The sequence below is a fragment of the Drosophila miranda genome, chromosome XR (genome assembly GCF_003369915.1).
Source record: "Drosophila miranda strain MSH22 chromosome XR, D.miranda_PacBio2.1, whole genome shotgun sequence".
NCBI lineage: Eukaryota > Metazoa > Arthropoda > Insecta > Diptera > Drosophilidae > Drosophila > Drosophila miranda.
This window is the reverse complement of record NC_046674.1, coordinates 13,520,255-13,538,852: the sequence shown is the minus strand read 5'-3', so window position 1 is coordinate 13,538,852 and position 18,598 is coordinate 13,520,255. Positions and strand designations below refer to the sequence as shown.

The 18,598-nt window shown below is 41.0% G+C and overlaps 1 protein-coding gene and 1 long non-coding RNA gene across 4 annotated transcripts; one reads left to right on the top strand and one right to left on the bottom strand.

Annotated features, from left to right (window-relative positions):
* Window positions 1–616: 616 nt before the first annotated feature.
* On the top strand, window positions 617–18,598 carry LOC108151616 (facilitated trehalose transporter Tret1). Of its 3 annotated transcripts, XM_017280314.2 has the most exons (5): window positions 617–1,032; window positions 8,219–8,260; window positions 15,959–16,579; window positions 16,734–16,985; window positions 17,070–18,598. In XM_017280314.2, exons 3-5 carry the CDS (start codon window positions 15,983–15,985, stop codon window positions 17,667–17,669), a joined length of 1,449 nt encoding a protein of 482 aa, XP_017135803.1. In that variant the 5' UTR covers window positions 617–1,032; window positions 8,219–8,260; window positions 15,959–15,982; the 3' UTR covers window positions 17,670–18,598. The 3 variants fall into 3 exon arrangements, with proteins under 3 accessions (XP_017135803.1, XP_017135802.1, XP_033242027.1); XM_017280313.2 differs by lacking the exons at window positions 617–1,032; window positions 8,219–8,260 and adding an exon at window positions 11,599–12,257; XM_033386136.1 differs by lacking the exons at window positions 617–1,032; window positions 8,219–8,260 and adding an exon at window positions 11,600–12,212.
* On the bottom strand, window positions 5,742–6,324 carry LOC117186070. Its single transcript, XR_004471248.1, has 2 exons — window positions 6,197–6,324; window positions 5,742–6,053 (listed from the first exon to the last, which is right to left on the bottom strand). It is a non-coding gene; the product is annotated as an uncharacterized LOC117186070 (long non-coding RNA).

The following is an 18,598-nucleotide window of genomic DNA, read 5'->3' as shown; positions in this document are numbered from 1 at the left end:
TAAATCCTGTTTAATCTGTTTACTAAAGTCTCAAACCAACCAGTTTCAACCATAATCTAATCTCAATAATTCATCCCAGCCATTGTTGTCGCTACGGTACTGGTGGGAACCAGTTCCTGTGCAGAAATCGTACAATCCAGTGATGAAATCAACCTTAAATCCTTGTGTCCTGTAGCTCACGTTTCTTGCGTAAGCCCAAGCGTCCTCTGCCAAGGACGACAGAGCAAAAATGTGAGTCAGCAGCATCCCTACACCGTTTTTGTGCACCGGTATGTATGCTTTTGCTGTGACGTGATGAAATTCCATAGCAAGGAGTCCAGCCCCAGCCTCCAGCCCCCTGTGACGTCAAACCTGCGCTTGGAGTGCAGAGGCAGCGCAGTCGCTTATTGAATTCAATGGGCGGGCGCTCAAAGATTAAGCATAAACCGTGCAAAACAGTAAACACTAAAAACAAAAACAAAAACAACCAGAGCTCCGAAGCTTCGTACATTTCCCGCACTGGCACCAGAGAATCGCTGCTTTGCTGCCTCTGGCTCTGCCGCTGCCAACGTCGCCGTCGACGTCGTCGTCGTTGGCGTTATATTCTGTCGAGCTACTTACTCGGAGGCCTGTCCATATCAACGATATCAGTCGTTTTAGCGAATTCGTCGGGCGCGCTTCTCCCCAAAAAAGCCAAAGTGCAGGAAGAGAGAAGATTTTTTGCTCATACAAATAACTGTGTCCCGTGTCCCGTACTCTTCGTGTGTGTCTCTGTGTCGGCGTCTGTGGACCGCAGAAGGAACTGTTATTTTTTTTTTTTATGGTCCGGCCTTCTCTCTTCTCTGCTGCTGCTGCATATTTTAATATATAATTACGTGCACTTTCTTTTGTGCAAAAGACAAAAAAACACGAGAGCGAGCGAAAGCGGCAGACTTCCTCTCCAGCTCCAGCCAAAGGACGAATCAAGTTCAAAGAGTGGGAAGCTGCAAAGACAAAGGCGAAGGCAGCAAAAGCACAAGAACAAAATCACAGTCGTTTGCATTTGTTTTGCGGGTAAGTTTTTTGGTCCATTCCAGCCGGTCTTTGTTCTACAGTTTTACAGCCACTAAGAAAGTAAAAAGCGGGAAAGAAAGAATTCAAGCAAAAAAAAAAAGTGAACAGGAAAACATAAAATATTTCATTTTATACATAGTATATGTACTATATATTCCCCCTATATTCCCTTTAACAAAACATTGATTTAGGGTGTGTCTGTCACATGGAAAACACTTCAATAAATCACTTAGATTAGTCTGAGGATAGAACAACGCACAAAAATGTTGTTGTTGTTTTTTTTGCCTCTCAAAATTGGAAATAGAAATTCGTTTGACGTCAAAGTTTCGACTGAAAATCTTTTCTGAAACCTCAATATTGGTACAACAATTTAGCAAAATAAATATTAAATAAAGGTAGAAAGAACATATGGAAAATGCAACAGAAAACCAAAGGGAGAGAAAAAGATAAACCGATTTGCCTCATTCTGTCAATTGGATGGCAAAGAAAATGCTATTGGGTTCGGTTCTAAGTAGATAATTAAGAGCATTGACATTCTGTACTGTCTGGCATGCCTCCCCCTCTGGACATCACAGCCATTTGATTGTACTGTATGTACAATGATTAATTAGGGGTAGCACGCGTTTCTGGGCTGTTTTGCACCTTTTGGGAGAGAGACCACCGACGCTGGAGAACAAGTTTTTTGCGTGCTGCATTTCGGGTGTTGTGCTGACTGTAGCGCTAATTCGATGAGACACTGGAACGTGCCAAATGTCAAACACACAAAATCCGATTCATAAACCACCTGATTTACACCATTTATACTTGGTATCCAGAGTTTTTGTATGTATTTCCCCAACAAGTTGAGTGGCTCCCAATCGTATTTATTGTATATACACAGAAAAAAACCCCTTATAACCTGCCTATAGATTATTTGTAATTTGCGGTTGTCTGTTTAGAGTTCAGTGGGAATTCAAACTCTCAAATTAAATTGAAAATCACGTTCACACTCGTTTTCCGTGGGGTTTCCGTGTGCAACGGATCTCGGAATAAAAGTATTTGAATTTGGATTTTCTGGATCATTTGATAAGCGATTCAAGCCAGATACGAAATCAGCTTGGAAACCATTTAATTGCTGATAGCTTTCTTTGTAAGCAATCAATGGGGCGATTGTGTGGGCCTTACGTGCACTTCAGCTTGTACGCCAGTAAAAAGGCCCCCAATCGCTGGAAGCGGCATAAATCAAAGATATTGAAGCTTCATTGGGCAAAATCCAGCTATTTGACAGTTGCTTATCGAAATTTGTCCAAATAATTGCCGACCGAGGGGCGCTGCTGCATGACGCGCGACTCGTATAACCGAATCGGAAGCGTACAGAGCGTACAACTGAATAAAATCACAAATATTAATACCAATTACGATGAAGGTATTTTCGTATTATCGTATACAGATGTCTCCATGTCTCCATGTTGCTCCAACTATTACATTTCCAATGTTTTTCCCGGGAAAACTCAGTGCAGCTCATTAAAGTCATTCACTTTGCATTTGTTTACGAGCCAGCAAGTCATCAACCGACCCCGGGCTCATCTACTTTACTTTTACAGAAAAACAGAAAACACAAAACTGTAAATGGCAAACGGCAAACAGAACGAAGGAAATCTAATTATCGCGGCCAAGTTCAAGGGCACACATATTGCTGGAAAGCAGCGAGTACTTCAAGGCGGGGGTTCCTTTCGGGGGAAATGGAAATTCAGATAAATAGATAGATGCATTTGTAGATAGACAGAACCAATTTGCATTTGCTGCAAATTGCCCAAGGGGAAGGGGGAGCTGCCACTCTAACTACAACGGGAAAATTGACATCACGTGTCCCCGCGCTGCCGCGCCCCCAGTGGGAGGTTGGGTGTGACGTCAGACCACTGGGGCGTTCCACTTGCATAGGTGTAAACAAGATACAACACAAAGATACATGGATTGGCCTTTTAATCAACGGAAAAGCTGCTGAAATTGATTTGCACCCAACGAAACATTTCTCTGTCAAGTTCAAATAGATTTTCTTCTACATATATCTAATATATATCTATATCCGAATATATCTACCACGCATTGAGGCGCTAATAACCAAGACGGAAGAATTTTCTGTGACGTCAAGTTGGTATCGAAATCAAAGGCGACACCCACACGCAGACTTGGAAAAAACGAAAATATATCTTCAGTGGATGATCCATAGAAAGAAAGAGAAAGAGAGCGCGTAAGATCTTTCTCAGGCAAAGAGAGCATAGATTTTATGGAAATTTCTGAAAAAAGTATTGCTGCGTGATATTTATAGACCTTGTGTTTATTTTGGGTAAATATTTTCGATTCATAGAGGTAGAGACCAGACCGCATATCAATTGCCAGGCCCCCCTCTATATTGTGGACAATATTTGATAAATATTTAATTTGAAAAACGCTTACCTGCGAGCCTGTTTGAAAGGGTTCATGCCTTGCCAAGAATTTTACAACTTTCACACGTTTTTACATTTAATATAACAGGTTCTCTCGTGTCCCTACTGAGATCATTCATTGACTGAAAATAAACGCAATTTTGTTTATGTGAAATGTCCATAAAGATGCAATTTAAATATTTAATTTGAATGAAATTTAGTCAAAGAATTTCTCAAAATTCCAGTCAAAAATAATAATAATAATAAATACAAAAAAAGAACCAAGCAAAACAACAAAAAATAATAACAAGTTTAAACTTTTAGCGCTGTGTGTAATAAATACAAATGAGAGTATTCCAAAATATATGTACATATATTATTTCAACAATTTTATGAACAAATTGTTATGGCTATTGTCTGGAACCAGGAATACATTTTGATCTAGTATTTTTTGATTATATTGAACTTTAACTAAAATTCTTCTTTCCGTGCCTTCCCTGCTTCCCCTGCATCCCCTGCTCCCTCGCATTCGTTCTCTTCCTCCTACGGACGGCTCTTCCGTACGTTCTGTGGGAATACTAAGTAGAGATTTCTCGGAGCAAAAACCAAATACAAAAGTGGGGGCACGTCCCCTACCGTTGCCCTTCCCCTCAAAGCAATCAATCAGTCAGTCAGACAGACATCTGCTTGCTGCACACACAACTGCACTACTGACGTTTGATGACTGTTTTTCGATTCAGTTTTATTATTATTATTTTTTTTGTTTTTTATGGGGCACTCGCCTATATTAGTTTTCCTATAATAAGTATTCGGTTCTGGGTTCTCTGTTCTCCAAACGGAAATGGATCATTAAATGGGAGATTAGCAAAAAAAAAAAAAAACAAAAAAAGGTAGCAACTGTGTTTCATTTCCCGTTATAAATGCCACTCAAACTTTGAACAGAATGCGGCAGAAAGTGGGAATTTTAGGAGCTGTTGGGATCCATAAAGCTGTATAGCTCCTGTCCTGCCGATAATCCCTCGCTTTCACATAAAAAACTTATATAAATGGAACCTCTTAACTCCCATCGACTCGACTGCATAGCCCTCGAAACGAAAATTACATTCATTTTGGGTTTATTTATATTTTTACATCTGTTTTTTGTTTTCTCATAACGGGGACTGGCGGCTCATTACAGTTCCAGCGAACAGAAACCCGTTCTCATGGCGGCAAATTATCAAAAGTCTCGACCGTTTCAGTTCTAATTGATTGTATGGATATCTCCTGCGGAAATATCCTCTAATTTCAATTTATTTATATTTTTGGGACTCTACTTTGTCAACGCAAAACTGTTGACCCCTGGTTCAATGTCTCGTATTCGGAGAGTTGAATGAATGGTGCGTGGCGTGGCGTGGCGTGGTTTGGCGTGCTGTGGCAAGGTCTCCGGGTGTGTGGTCCACAATAATTCTTATCAGTGTTTCCAAGTGCCAGTTGGTTCAGAAATTTGTAGTTTCATTCCAAAAATCCCCAATCTTCATTCATTTTTCCACTTGCTTATCATCTAGGCAAAAAAAATAACAGATGACAAACTGTCAAAGTCAATGCTGGGCCAATGTCACGCCCATGTCGAAGACTCTAAGGGTGTACTATATAATTTCCAAGGCGTTGCCAGCCGTTTACAAACAGAGAGGGCAGAAAGGAGAGTGTGGTAATACCCTATGATTAAGCTCCCTCTCAAGTGGCAATTCTTTTCCTTGAATGGTATCTGGTTTTATCCCTGGAAACACATAATTGATAGCCACTTGTCGGTCAATCGTTGCACCACCTAATCAGTGTAAACAAAGGCCATAATCGATACGTAGAATGGCATGATAAGGGCAAAAGATATATGTACGTACACCCAGAGAAAAAAAGGCCCTGAGAATCCAATTGTCTGCCAATTTATTTTTGCCCCAAGAGTGGAAATTGTTCTCAGAAAATTTACAATTTAAAATAAATATATTAAAAATATTTTAAATATTAATAAATAAATTTGTAATTGTATACATTATATACATTTATTTTTTAAGTTTTCTATATTTAATGTGAATTTTAATTTTTTACATTATATATATTTATTTTAAAGTGTACTATATTTAATGTGAATTTTATTTAATTTTTTTTTATATTATTTTTCGCTGAGTGTATGCCTAAATGGGCATCAGACCTTCAAGGTGGGCATCGAATTGGCCTAACAATTGGATATCGTGATGGAAATTTTCAAACAAATTAGCGCGCTTTAATCGCTAGCCCTGTGAAAATATTCACAGTTGTTTTTGTCGTGGATTTCTTGGTACTAGTTTGTAGAGGCGTCAATAAGCCGCACCTCCCGATAAGGGGACTGAGGTCCCCCAACAAAAGTGTGCAAGTGGTGCAGGAAAAATCCCATAAAAGGCTTGCGCGACACATTAATTAGACATCTCTAAATAGTCGAGAGCCAGCCGTCTTATCAATTTGTCGGGTTAAGGATTAATCAGCTGCGGGCTACTGTATAGAATCTTATCAGAATACGTTTAAGAATTGCAAACGTTTGAGCTTTGAACACTTTCCCAGTCATTAGGCGCCCAGCACGGGCGACACAGGCGGCACGGGCGGCAGCTGGGGGGAAAATGTGCACATGTAATGGAAATATAATATATGCAAAATAAATTATGAAAAAAAATATAATATAGATGATTGAAATTGCCACAGGCCGGACAACGAACGGCCCACTTGGACCCACTGATAAACCCCTGGCTGACCTCTGAATGCAGTCGCCGCGTTGGGCGATAATCGATGGGAGACAGGCGATCGGCGACAGGCCCCAGGCCCCAGCCTCCCAAGTACGACTGCGATCTGCCGACACCTTTTGGGGCTCGTCCACTTCTAAGATTTGCTTTGTCGTCACTGAAAAACCCCCAATTGTGGCCCAGCTCCTCCACTTGAAACCCGAGATTATCTCAGTCTCAATTGTTGCTAAATAACAATACGAATGGGGCAATGCCAATGGGAATGGGAATGGGAATCAAGTGCAAAGACTTTGAACTTGTACCCGGCCAAGAACAGAGCAGAGGCAGCAGCTTCATGGTTGATCGGCGCTCGGCTCCGTTCCACGATCGAGGGCAATCCCATTGGAAGCCGCAAAAAGTGGCTGCCTCCAATATTATTTAATCGGGCTCCAAAATACAGCAAAAAACTGGATTGCACTGGACAACGAATGGGATAATCCCAATAATATTCTCGTTCCTCCAATAATATTATTTACTTCTCGTACATACATATGTATATTGCAATCCTTTTTGTCCCCCCCCTACTTTAACACTCAAATCTTATCATTTGTGGCTATATCTTTCGGCCATAGCCCCCCTGTGACTGTGGTTTTTTGTTTTCGTTCTTCTGGCATTTTTCTTGTATCTGAAAGCAAGCAAACCCTCATAAAGATTTCTTTTAATCAAAGTAAAGTGCGCTCAATTGACTCTCATAAATTCCCGCGGCCACGGCTAGGTATTGTATTTAAAATAGTTTTCGCTTTTTAGTGAATTTAATAAGGAAATCTCTTGTTAAGGTTGTGCGCTCTGATCCAATCTGATATGGTGTGCATATAGTATATGCATATGTGGGGGCGTGTATGTACGGCATGTTGTTATTTTGTCACATTTATCGCTCTACGAGCCGTCAATCAAGCATTCCGTACCGGGTATTTATAGTCCTTGGTCCTTGCCGATTGACCGTTTTGGAATGCACTCAATCAATGAATCGAAAGCGAGAGGACGCCGGCACATACATAAATACTTCAAATGCTAGCCATATCTAAAATGACTTGGGGGGGGGGCTCTGATATGGAAATCTATTGGTTCGATGGAGCCATAAAGCGATTTGCAAGCGGGCAAAACAATGCGAGTGACATAACTCCGATAAGACGTGACCGAGATAAACCCGTTACTGTATACCACCCCCCATCGTCCAGCCCCCCCCCTGGGACAGTAAATAATCGCACTTTAGTTTTAATATCGCTTCATGGTTTCTGCTCCCTGATAAGAGTCCTCGCCACACACTTTCTCTCCCGCCTTTCTCCCCGCCTTTCCTCTGGTGTCTTCTCAACCGTCTAGCGGTTTGATCGATGGTTGCACCTATAGAACGCCTATTTTTGAGGCCATTGTGGAGCTAAAACAATATGAATTGATAGTTTATTGGCATTTTAAATGTATAACGAATGGATTAACGATTTTGTAGGCCCTACAGAACCCTTTCTTGGGACATTCGAAAACGAATGTAGTTGATGGAATTTCCCATTCCTCAGCTACATATAACCGAAACAAGTGTTTTGGAAATTCCCCCCAAAAAAATATGTAAATATAAACGGTAATAATATTTATTTAGCACTTTACCACTTATCAAGTTCGATTCTCGCTCTACGGCTCTACAGTTTTAAAGCCACAGTTTGAGAGTAACCGTTTAGGAGTTATTGTAACTGTAGGAACAAAAAGCTTTCAATAAACGAAAGCTTTGGCAATATTCAGCTTTTGTCAGCTAGCAATTTCAAACGAAAAGGCTTTCATTCAAATATTAATAACCAATAGTAAATAAATATATAAAAATAATAAATAGCATTAATAAATCAATAAGTTTAAATTTAAATATATTTAAAAATAAAATATTTTGAAGTATTACGAGTATAACCAATTAAAATATTAAAATATGGTATAATAAGCAATGAAAAAAATTAATTTTCAACTAATAAAAATAAACGAATAAACATTAATTTAATCTTGTATCTTTTGCAGGAGTCCTCGAATTCCAACCCTTGAAATCCGTGATCTTTAAGTGTAAGTACAAGGATTTATAAATATTTACAAACCATTTTAAGCAATAAAAAACCAACATTAAAACGAACCTAGTATATTTTAAAATTATGCACTGACCCAGAATTGTGAAAATTCGAGAATTACAATTTTTGAGCGAAATCCGAAAATTATTTTCCTTTTCCCCCGACCAAGGCCGCCCACACAAATATATCTAGATACGTTCACCTTGAGGTTGCCTTATTGATTTTCGGGAAATCCATAGACTTGTGAAATTCGTGGCTGGTTGGGCGGTATATGGTATTCGTCAGCTTCATGTTGGCCCTGTCGCAAGTTCAAATGTAGGTCGTAGATAAAGAACGAAACGATGATGGCGATGGTGGGTCAGCAGAAATATTTGGTGGCTGCACTTGAACTGAGATTGGAACGAGAGAATCGCGTGATTTATGTGCCAGTCAAAGCCGCTGCAAAGACCAGAAAGTATTCAGATACACATACTCGTATGTCTGTATGTATCTACAGCTGGGCAAATGCGAATGTATCCACATGTTTAGGTATACATGCTGGTGGCTTTCTGATTGGTGGAGATTTGGGGCTTGGCTTCTGTGACGTCACACGCGCAGCGCACACGCCCCTCTAAATGCCCCAGACTATCTGTATCTGTCAGATACAGACCGCTGCGTGACGTAGCCGCTGACGTAGGTCAAACAAAAATCAGAGACTATGCCAACCTGGTGGGGCCAATGCTTTTGGGCTGCCTCTGCGTGTGCCTCCACCTCTTACGTAAGGGCAGGCCGTCAGGCCAATGCCAGCATTTCATCATGCCTTGAGTTTTTGAGCTGTTTTACCCTCTTTGCTCTCGCCCCCGGCTTGCCGGTATTGTAATTAATAAACACACACAGAAATGCGGATTGCGTGTGTACACAGATGCAGAGATACATTTCTGTATATGGAAATGCTGACTGCTTACTCGCAGCAGGTGAGCATGCTTTTAGGCGTTGCTGTGCGCCGGATCCCAGCATTGAGCTTGCCAAATGTTTGGTTGAATTCCAGGTCTCGGCTTCGCCAAAGGATGTACAGGGGGGACAGCGAAATAGGGGCGGGTGGTGGAATCTGCGTGGGTTACAAACTACGAGCATGGGCCAGACCTTGGGTGGAGGGGGTGCGGGGGGATAATATTTGTTTATTTATTTACTTTTATTGATTTCCAATTTAAGTAATATTTTCCTGCAATTTAAGATTCTCTAGAAGAATAAAAATAATAAATAATAAATACAAATAATAAAGATTAATTAATACTAGTAACAAAATAGTTAAAATTCTCTAGAAATAAATGCAGTTCTGGAATTTTGTGCCGCTACATTCCATACTTTCCCCACTTTCCAACTCATTTTCCATTCAAAGTGCCATTCATTTCCAAAACAAACGAATACTTTCATTACCTGACCTATTTACGACATTTAATAGGTAGGATTACGAGTAGCCTCCTCATTCCATTGTCATGTTTATTCATTGAAAACAACAAGAACAACAAAAGACCCCGTACTTCATTGAGTCTCGGAGACCGTGTGGAGGAAGCATAATAATGGATTGCTTTTGAGGGTCTGCACATACGCGTCTTGCCAGCCAACGAGCAAACGTGATCCACATAGATCCATAGAATTAAACGAGCTGTATGCGTTTGCATAGCTAATCAAACAATGCCTGGGCAAATGGTATTGAAAATGATACAGAGATACAAGTACGTTTATCTATGTATTTACACACATGCTCTTTGTCTGTATCCGAGTTCGAATCTTAATCTGCACTGCGCTTGTTTTGCATTTCTGTATCTGCATCTACACCCTTGTGTGCACGCGGAAATGCCGTCAACAGTGTATGCAACGTGCGGCTTCTATACAGTATCTGGAGGTACATTTAAATTCCATCTCCCTGGCTATGCGATCCAATAAACAAATTGATTGAATGGCTAACCTTTTCATCTTGAATGAATTGTGGGGATATGGCTTTACAATTGCTGTGAAACATGCATACACTCAGAGAAAAAGTACACTCAAATTTAAATATTTTCACTTGGTTGCTCCGAGAGTGGAATTTTACTTAAATTTATTTCACATTTTTCATATTTAAATTAAATATTTTCTATTTTTTTTTTTATAACGTATTTAATTTTTAATTTTTTTATTCTTAATTTATTTTGTAAATTGTATTTAAAAAAAAATATTATCACAGATACAATTCTGTTGTTTGTTACTGTTAGAGCAACTTATACAACAGTCATAGGATAAGCTACAATGATTTAAATAAAAAATAAAAAAAAAAACAAAAAATAAACTCCGAGAGTGAAAGTTGTAAATTCATATGAAAATATTTTAGTTAAATGAAGTTAGTTAAATATTTAGTTATGAAATACTAAATGTATTTCAGATTTAAGATACCTTTTTTTTCATATTTAAATTAAATATTTTCAATATTTAGATCAAATATATTTCCTAAAAATTTAATATATCGTATTCAAATTAGAGTTTTTTATATTTTCATTAATTTTTAGTACATTTATGTATGTTTAAATCAAAGTGTAAATTTGATTTAACAATTTAATTTTTTTAATTTTTAATTTATTTTTTAATTTGTATTTGATTATAAAATATTATCACAGATACAATTATGTTGTGTTTAAAAACTATTTAATTTAATTTAATTAAACTTAAATGTGGTTATGCCATTTTTCTCCCAGTGTAAATATCTGGCATACAAAATTGATAAGAGACCATGAACACTAGAGGGTTTTATCCCGATTTCCCATTGAAATATTTCGTTTATGAATTTGTTATTCGGAATATCTTCATTTTGGACAACATTCTGCAAAGTTTTCGCCAATAAAGTAGAGATCAATTGCAGGAGCCATAAATTTGCATTGACTTTATTACAAATAAAGAGTCCCCTCGCGACAACATGCTGCAAAAACGGAGGCGGAAAGCCGGGCGATGGCTTCCATGTGTTGCACTGCAACCAGTCGTCTGCCTGCACTCTCCAACAGAACGACAGAACGTCAGAACGACAGAAAACCGAATAAGAAGAAATCAAAACAAAAATAAAACAAAAAACTACTGGGCTTTCGATTCCAGTTTGAGAGTCAATAGCCTCGCCAGCGTCGTAGTCCGCTACCCTACCCCAAGACCATGCCCATGACAGACGAAAGCGAGAGAGCGGGACCAGTTCTCGCAGAGAAAGAGAGCAAAACAGAGAGCAGACAGAGAGGGAGAGAGAGATGGAGAACGAGTCCAGAGCCCGGCGGAGGCCTTTTTTTGTATTGTTTGGCGCGCCATTTGCTAGCCATCATTCGTTGCGTGCGGTTTGAAGATACAAAGATACACAGACACCCGGATACTTGTACTGCCAAAGATACGCGACTCGAACCATCTACATATCCGAAAAATATACGCATATCGAGGAATATATATCCACAATATCCCAATAGTTCCGTAACATATCGCCGTAACAATTGTTTTCTGTGGAAGAAAGACATTTTTTGGTGTTTTTTTTTTGTTTTTGGACAGCAACATGTTTTGAGATTGAGTGCGCATGCGCCCGAAAGTATTCTCTATGCTACGTGGGCGGCCCAGGCGATAAAGGACAAGAGTCTCCGCCAAAGGACATACATATCTAGACGTTTCACGTACGCGTATTATTCAACCAATTTTGTTGCCGTGTGTGAAAAGTGGAAGAAAATCGAACAGGGAAACCTTCGGCAAGCAATCAGCAAAGAAAACATATCTCTAGAGAAAAGATCTCAGGAAGCAATCCCAACCGAAACGCAGTTTACATAATACCCTTCAAGATGTCAACCTCGTCGAGCAACTCCAGTGCCGGGGCAGAGGAGCAGGCCCCAAGGAAGCCTGGCACCAGCAACGAGGAGAGCTCCCACCTGCTGGAGGCCGCCGAGAACGGTGCCAAATATGGCTCCCGCCAAGCGGTAAAAATCGTCAAAGCCAATGAGAATGGCTCCACCACACCCCATGTAGGCAAACACACAAACAGATTCTACTCGTATTTCATAGATACACTTCCCGGTGATGGTAATAACACAGGTTCAAGCTGAAGTTAAGGCCAAAACAAAGCAAATGTCCAGATAACGCAGTGAAAAATTAATCAAAAAGTGCAGATACCATGTCCGGAGTATTTTCTTCAATCAGAAAACCCCTTCGAAGAGCTTTGGTGCATATAAATATCGCAGATACCCTTTTAGGGTACCCAGCAAATCGTTTAAATGTTTTTCCAGAGCAAACACTCTCAGAAACTGTTTGTAAAGTAAATGGCAATCTGGCCGCAGGAAAAGATACAAGATATAAATAGTTGAACAAGCAATTATCAGCAGTTAAATTGTTTATTTCTCTCCAGACGTATACCTTTAGGAATATGCTCAAGCTAACTTTATTTTTTCCCAAACGTCCTAAGCGTTTTTCTGCCTCTTGGCATTCCCAAATGATAGATCGCCAAGCTTATCAACCTTAACGAGCCCCAGGCCATGGGGCACATGTTGAAAACTTTCTATTTTTATGCTCCATGTTGGACAAGGTCACCAGCGAAGAGGCAGAGATAGAGACAAGACCACAGACAAGACAATTCCGTTAAAGTTCTGCCAAGAAAACGACGATAACAAAAAAGGGGGCGTAAAGTAAAAATAAACCCATTCCCCAGAGAAGGGGAGTACAATTATTTATGAGTGGTAGTCGTTCCAATGAGCGCACAAAATTAGTCAGCAAATACAATATATTTGATGGAATTTATTACTACAAATAAATAAAACATTGAACCATCGAAAGAGCGGTCCCGCATCGTGATCAGCATTTGAATAGATTTTGAAACTGGAGCAACAGAAGACGAGGTCTCGAGAGGTCTCTTTTGGGCATTGGAATAACAATGATATAACCAAAATTTCGAGCCGTATAAAATGTGATTTTTATGTCTTAATCGACAAAACTTTTGTCACTTTCGTTTATTCAAATAATACATTGAGGTATCTTCTATCTACACTCAGCGAAAATTCCACAAAAATAAATAATATTTAAATTAGATATTATATTTCTAGATACATTCATTAATGTATTAAAGAGTCTTTTAAATCCAAAAACATAAATATATTACATTTTTAGGACATATATTTTATCTAAATATAAAATATATTTACTTTAAATCTGAAAAATATGTAACAATCGATGGGTATACATTTTTCTTTTCTCAGAGATACTCGTACAGTTTTTCCTGCTGTAAGCCAAAGGAATATCTCAGGAATATCCGAATGAATGGGAATGAGATTTAACGAAATGCAAATGAAATTGTTTATAGAACGGGAGTATTATAAATCAGGTTGGACGAGAGCGAGTCAAATGATTATGGAGTATTTTGAGTGGAATTTCTTTATGCTTTATTAATTTTGTGAACCAGTTTAATGGAATGCCACTGTTTGCATACACATACATATGTATATGACGCGCACTGTTGCGCGGCCACTGCCTGCCATTGCCACTGACATTGAAACGAACTTGGACTTGGCTTGGTCGCTGACACTCGCTCTCCTTCTAGGAGGAAGGAGCTGCTGGTCAGAGGGAGCGCCGAGCGGCACCCACTTAAGGGCGCCCAACGAGTTCTTCCTCCAGAGCTTCGTTTAGTATTTAATCTAAATTTAGATACAGCCAGGCAGCCAGTCAGCGGTTTGAAGAGACCACATTAGCCACAGACGGAACCAAGAACAGCCAGAACCAAGTAGAAGCAAGCAGGGCAGAGCAGAGCACAGACTAGTCAAGAGGCAGATATCGATTTCAGTGGGGCTCTGGCTTTAACGCTTCGTTTACTTTTAACTGCCAGTCTGCGGCAGGCCGGAGGTGTGTCCCGACACCAAGTAAATATGTGGGCGTCGTTCCACCATCCCCAAGCTGCAGTTTCCCCCCCCTGCCCACGACTCTTTGGTTGCATTTCACGGAAGTGATTTGTTCCCGGCCTCATGTCTGGCGTGTGGGCAGAGATTGGGGTACACAGGGAACACTCCAAGAGTGGGCGGCGACACACGAGGCACAAAGGAAGCGGCCACTGGGAGAGTATATGTCCCATAAATTACACATTTGCGCCTTGCAAATGAACGAAGAAACATTAAAGAGTCCCCAAGATGTAAAGAAAAGATTCCATTCAAGTAAAAACAAGCACATAAAAGTGAATGGCTTTCCTTTATGTATAGTATTTTATAGTACACATTAGGGCACAGCTATACTCAAGCCTCGATCATTACGATTCCTGGCGATCAACCCCTTTCAATAGAAACCGAGTGAGAGCTCTGCGGATTAATGTGTGCCTTTGGCTATGCCCATTTGTGTGTTGCTTTCTCGTTCTCTCTACCAGAAAATCAAATAAAGAGTGAGCAAGAAAAAAAACCGAAATTTTCGGATCTGACACGCGAAAAATGACGATACCTGCTTTGTTCAGTGCATTTTGGCGGAACGTTTGACTCTGATCGAACGAAGCGAGTACCGAAGCACACCGAATCGTTCTAGTACACTAAATCATAAATCAGAGACCCCCGACTTCATTCGAATACAGAACTATCAATGAAAAAAGCTTTTACCCCACGAATATCATATATATCTGATGTTCTTTCGCCTCTGTGGGTGGCAATGCCCAGTATATGGATTCCCAGGCCATTGTTGATTGATTGGGGGTCGGGGGCAGGCGATAACCTAAACTTATATACCGATTGTACAAGAATTTATGGCCTAATGAACGGAAGTCAATGAGTAGTATTGCCTCCTCTACATATCTATAGATTTATACATGGCAGTAGCTTGAAAGGATGTAGGGGGCTTTTTGGGCAATGGCAATGGTATTTTTTTTAATTAGAGAAGAAATTTCCTAATTGCACTATTATGTAAAGTTTATGAATCTCTTTAGATGTTATCAAATACACCCGAAAATAATCAAATCGTATGGGAATCTAATCATAATTCGATTCTGATATGGAAATTGTTCCCCAATTGCAATCTTAAGGAGAGATTACTTAATTCCCATGGTTTAAAAGTTCCATTAATCAAGTATTATATGTACTTTAAAGATTCAAGTGCTTCAGGCAGGAGCATAAAATACATGGGGAGTATATATGTATATTGTATCTATGGATAGTTATGAGAACCAGGGTAGCCACTCGGTGATCACGTGTCATCTGTGATTTAAAATTATCCCATGGGCCATTGTGGGGGTCTTAACCACTTTTTTTGAACCATTCCGAACCTGTCCGTCCGAGTGATATCAATGAGTGTTAGTCGCACGTATATGGCCGGACTTCTGTTTATGTGATCGGCAGGCATAATGAAATAACGAAGCACTCCATGGCGACCACAATCGTGAGTGAATTGAGGAGAGCATTGCCATAGCCATAGCCGTAGCTATAGTCCGTTCGATGGCTATTTGGATGGAAGGGTGTCATAAATATGGGTGCATGAATGGAATGCCCACTATCGGGTGCTGGGTACCCCCCCTGTACCGCCAATAAAGGTCTTAATCACTGGGTGACGGGGGTACGACACCTTATCACGGCTTATGGTCGGAACGATTTGATATGAGTTGAGTATTACCTGTACCCGTAGCTGTAGTTAGGGCACCCTGAACTCAGTTAATTTTAGTCGCTCAACGAAGAACGAAACACTTACACCTGACCCTTCTATCGTCCCGCAGGATCAGGAGAATCTACTCGGCAACATGGTGCACGCCTCCACCGAGAACAAGTCCAAGAAGCTGCCACAGTATGTGGCCGCTCTGGCAGCAGCTGGCGGTGCCTTCGCCGCCGGTACCGTGCTGGGCTGGACATCGCCCGCCCAACCGCAGATCGTGGACGGTGGCGAGGGCTATGACTTCCCCGTCAGCGGCACCCAGTTCTCGTGGGTGGGATCGTCCATAAATCTGGGCGCCGCCTGCGTGTGCATCCCCATTGGGTTCCTCATCAGTTTGATTGGACGCAAGCTGACCATGCTGATGCTGGTGTTGCCCTTCCTCGTCGGCTGGGCCATGCTCATCTGGGCCCCATCGGTGGGCTTCCTGTACGCCTCACGCTTCATTCTGGGTCTCGCTGGCGGCGCCTTCTGTGTCACCGCTCCGATGTACACGGGCGAGATAGCCCAAAAGGATATCCGCGGCACGCTCGGCAGCTTCTTCCAGCTGATGATCACCATGGGCATCCTGTTCGTCTATGCTGTGGGCGCCGGTGTCAGTGTCTTCTGGCTGAGCGTTATCTGCGGCATTATACCCATCGTTTTCGGCGTCATTTTCTTCTTCATGCCGGAATCTCCCACATATTTGGTAAGCGCACAGAGCCACTACGCCTTGTACCTGTCATCTGCATGTCAAAAAGTCTGCTATCAAAAAGTCAAGGCAGTGTCCAAAAGATATTGGGAATGCCCAAGCTAAAGATATCAAAATAATCAAAGTGACATTCTCGTAATCCCATCGACAGGTGGCAAAAGGTCGTTCGGAAAGCGCCATCAAGTCCATTCAGTGGCTGCGTGGCAAGGAATATGACTACGCACCGGAGATCGAGGAGTTGCGCGAGACCGACCGGGAGATACGGGAGAACAAGGTGAACCTTTTCGCAGCCCTCAATCGGCCGGTGACCCGCAAGGCCTTGGCCATCAGTCTGGGCCTGATGTTCTTCCAGCAGCTGTGCGGCATCAATGCTGTCATCTTTTACTCTTCAAAGATCTTTTTGGTGGGTAGAGAAGGCCGCTAAAGCAAAAAGGAGATCTTGCAGAACTAATTGTGTGTTGTTTTTTGTCTCTGTCTCTGGCTACAGGATGCCAACATTGGCATTGGCTCGGAATGGGCCACAATCATGATTGGCATCATGCAGGTGGTGGCCACCTTTGTCTCCACTTTGGTGGTGGACAAACTGGGACGTCGCATCCTGCTGCTGGCCTCTGGATCGGTAATGGCCCTCTCGACAACCGCCATTGGTGTGTACTTCTTTCTGCAGGATCAGGATCAAAGCAAGGTGGACGATCTCGGCTGGCTGCCAGTGGCCAGTCTCTGCATCTTCATTTTGATGTTCTCCATTGGCTACGGACCGGTGCCATGGCTGATGATGGGCGAGCTCTTCGCCACCGATATCAAGGGATTCGCCGGCTCCATTGCTGGTACCTCCAACTGGCTGCTGGCCTTTGTGGTCACCAAGACATTCGATGATCTAAACGACGCTCTGGGCAATGGCGGCACCTTCTGGCTCTTTGCCGGCCTCACCGTGCTCGGGGTGTTCTTTGTCTTCTTTGCCGTGCCCGAGACGAAGGGCAAGAGTCTGAACGAGATCCAGCAGGAGTTGGCTGGCAACAGGACCATCGCCACCACCACCACCACCGCCACCACCACCACTCAGGCGGTGAACGGACAGGAAAAGTAAACTGCAACCGAAACCGAAAAGGGGGCAAGCCGGAAGTTGAAGCACACCGGAAATCACTGTTAAACTTGCTATTATTTTATGTTTGATTTAGGTTCGCGTTTTCAATTGATAATAGAATTTTGTTTGTAGATCGTTGAGGGTGATCAGATCAGAGATGGCGGTACGAGAGATTGAGAGTTGCAGCAAAAACTGAAACTAAGAGCGAAGACTGAAGGTCCACTGCATCATATACAGCTGCAAGAGAAAGAGGGACAAGGCTGAGTCCTTGCCCTGGGAGCCACAGAAAAGACAACAGCAATTTAAGAAACAAAACAAAAAACAAGACATATTATCTATGTATATTATATTGTATGTACTATATGTATAGTGTGTATTGTATGCCTATTTAGCATTATTTTGCGTTCTCTTTTAAACACAAATTTAATGCATTTTCCGTACGATTTTAAGGCACAATTGCATTTGTTGGGGTTTTAATCGAAAGTTTCTATTTGTACAATATATATATGTATATGTGTCTACGAGTATGTACTATATATGTATGTATGAATACCTATAGCTGTCCATGTCTGTTACTTCGAGAAGCATTCAGTCGATTCGATTCATTTATAGCATATCCTCTTTTAAGTTGTAAACTAAGCCACGCCTTTTGCCACATTTATTTATTTACGCGTGAAGCGAAATGTGTTTATATATACATATATTTTATCAAATAAAACCACATAAATATACATATACAATTTTTTTTTTTTTTTTTATATAATTTTAAATCGTAATTTCAATACCGTGAATGGTTTCCTTTCCTGAAAGCTGTAAAAGCCTCTCGCTCTATCATTGTTAAACGTGCATATAGTATTTATGGTTAAACTAACTAAAGATTAATGTGAGATAAATAGTATATCTATATATTCAATATATGATGTTGTAAATAA